Source organism: Lolium rigidum, chromosome 3, assembly GCF_022539505.1.
Source record: "Lolium rigidum isolate FL_2022 chromosome 3, APGP_CSIRO_Lrig_0.1, whole genome shotgun sequence".
NCBI lineage: Eukaryota > Viridiplantae > Streptophyta > Magnoliopsida > Poales > Poaceae > Lolium > Lolium rigidum.
In genome coordinates, this window is record NC_061510.1 from 67,639,413 (window position 1) to 67,642,241 (window position 2,829).

The 2,829-nt window shown below is 49.3% G+C and overlaps 1 protein-coding gene across 1 annotated transcript; it reads left to right on the forward strand.

Annotated features, from left to right (window-relative positions):
* The first annotated feature begins 779 nt into the window (after nt 1-779).
* Nucleotides 780-2,067, forward strand: LOC124694964 (B3 domain-containing protein Os03g0212300-like). The gene is made up of 4 exons (XM_047227883.1): nt 780-905; nt 1,047-1,326; nt 1,432-1,676; nt 1,783-2,067. The coding sequence occupies exons 1-4, from the start codon at nt 780-782 to the stop codon at nt 2,065-2,067; spliced, it is 936 nt and encodes a 311-aa protein (XP_047083839.1).
* The last annotated feature ends 762 nt before the right edge of the window (nt 2,068-2,829 follow it).

Below are 2,829 nucleotides of genomic sequence, written 5' to 3' on the forward strand. Positions count from 1 at the left end.
ATATGGCATACCCATGTCAGCAAGAGCACCAATATCAATATTTCATGGAATAACAACCGATCAACTTTGTCGATGTCGTTGAAGAGCCGAGAGTACGAATAACCGTTGTCGGGGACGTAGCAGCCGGGACAAAAACTACGAGGATAATCTTCCTCGCGGCAAATCGATCTGGAGAAGCAAGATCTGAATGCCCATGCTTAGAAAGTTCAAATCTTTCAACAGCACTATAAATGTCAGGAAGAAGATCATGTCGTCGAACGAAAGACTGATGATCATTTATTGCAGACAATACCATCTCCATTAAGGGGAAATAAAAAAAACAGCTACCAAAACCCTAATATAATCTACTAAACGTACTAGTTTTATTAGAACTTCACGCATACATCGGGTTCCTCACTCCTTACAACGCCGGTAACGTGACCTAAGAGAGAAAACAGATCTATTAAGGAGGCTGAACTGTCATAGTTACACTGCCATCCGCCACTAATGCTGAAATAAGAAATCGGAGGGCTGTTTTTTAGCTAACACTTCACAGCCCACCACTGGAGCTCGACACGTAAGGGCCGTGCTATTCCTCAATTAGCCAACAACCCGAAATGGCTCCTAGCTAGTAGTATACATGAAGAAGGAATCTGCAACAATTAAAGCAGTCGCTGTGTTACCATCTCTATTTTCAGTGAACGGTAAGGAGATGGGTGGAGCCTGTAGCCTGTGGGAGGGAATCTAGAGAAGAAGCTTATTAATACCATCGTTGCACTTGCACATGTGAGTGGACAGCCATGAAGGAGGAAGAGGAAATAGAACAAGAGGGTTTTGCTAAAATGGACGGGGAGACGGCCGCCTTTCCAGACTTGTTGGATTTCGAGTTCTTCGTGATCATACTCCAAAACCCCTGGGGAAAACTGGTACGTACATACAGTCTACTAGTAGCATAATCTCCCTTGCTGTGTTTTATCCAATTTTTTCGGTTTTGTACGCCCTGATGTCTGGTGTTCTTTCCGTGGCTTAATTAATAAACTTTAAACACTGCACGATCCTTGCTGCAGAGGCTGCCCGACAAGTTCGCTAAGTTGCTGGACGGCCAAGAGCCCCGTGAAGTGACGCTCCGGGAGGCAAGCGGCGGGTGTAGCCTGTGGGACGTTGAGGTGTTGTTCGACGGCGAAGGTCACATGTATCTTGACCGTGGCTGGGAGCGGTTCGCCCGCGCTCATGACCTCGGGCTTGGGAACTTCCTTGTCTTCACCTACGATGGCGACGCCGTGCTCAACGTCAAGGTGTTCGACGGAAGCATGTGCCGCAGACACTACCACCACGACGACGAAGAAAGTACGCACTTCTTCTTTCTCTTATATGTCTTTGTGTCATGGCGACTTGTTGTAGCTTGTAAGAACAGAATTAAGATGGATGACTTTCGCATCTGGGCAGAAACAGGCAGTGGAACCAGCAGCGAGAGTGGCAGCAACAACAGCATGGACAGTTCCAGCAACGACATCGGCGACAGTGCCAGAAAGAGCAGCAGCACGGGCACGGGCAGGGGCACGGCGGAGATGAACATCAGCGATACTGCCAGAAATAGCAGCGGCACGGCGGAGATGACCATAGACGACGCGCTGACGTCGCAGTTCACCGTCACGCTGAAGCCGAGCCACCTGGGCGCGAGGCAGAAGCAGTATCTGGTGAGACGCCGAGATCTAACTCGATCTTGTGCAGTTCCTCGTCGGAAATGCGTCCTGATCGAGTTCGTGCTAATAATTCCTTCCCTTGGCGGCCGGGATTGTGCAGAACGTGCCGCCGACGTTCCAGCACGCGCACGGGTACGACAGCAGGAGCGAGGTGGTGCTGCGGATGCGCGGGGAGAAGTGGACGGTCACCCTGAAGCACAACATCCGCAAGGGTGGGCACAGGACGCGCGCGTCGCTCAGGTACGGATGGCACCAGTTCTGCGTCGACAACCGCCTCGGCGTCGGCGACGTCTGCTTCTTCCGGGCGCTGCGCGGGGACGGGGGAGGCGACGACCACGCGCTCAAGGTGGAGGTGCGCAAGCGAGACGGCAGCTTCATCGATTGATAGGCGCCTCCGATGCATCAGCCTGGCTCCGTGGCGTCACCTTGCCCATGCTCATCGTCCGACATCCTCCACGACTTGCCCCGTTGCATCATCGTGTTCTAACGTTCACAAATGATGAGGGCGATGGAGTTTATCTTTACTTTCAGTCGATTCGTTTTCTGCTTAATAATTGTAAAACTTGAATTCCTGGTAATCTAGTCCCGATGATGCCTAATAGCATAGTAACAAGAGAATAAACTGGACTGGCTATGATTCCCCATGCATGTGAAAATGCTGAAATTGCTCTTCAGCTCTTGACATGAGATATTGAGATTGCTGCTTTTATAAACACACGATGATGAGATTACATCTACACTCCCTCGGCATGATAGCGGGGGCCGAGCACTCCCTCTCAATCTGTCAAAAAGGATTCAGTATTTCAGTGCTACGGTGTCTGTTTTGCTTTGGATTATAGAAGAAATCCCGTGTAAGCTCTCTAAGCTTTGAAGGTACAATTTGTATTTCCCCGCCCATAATAACCAAATCTTTAAAATACTCCCTCCAATTCCTTTTAATTGACTCGAATTTAGTATAAATTTATACAGTACTAGATTTAAATCAATTACTCCCTCTGATCCTAAAAAAATGTTGGACCGCTAATTTTGTACAAAAGCCCTCATCTTTTACTTCAACTCAACCCGCACTCCAGCTCTCGCATGCATGTGTTCAGGAAAAGCTGTCTTACCGCACATGGGCTTGTGTGATGGCTAGCTAGGTAGCTCC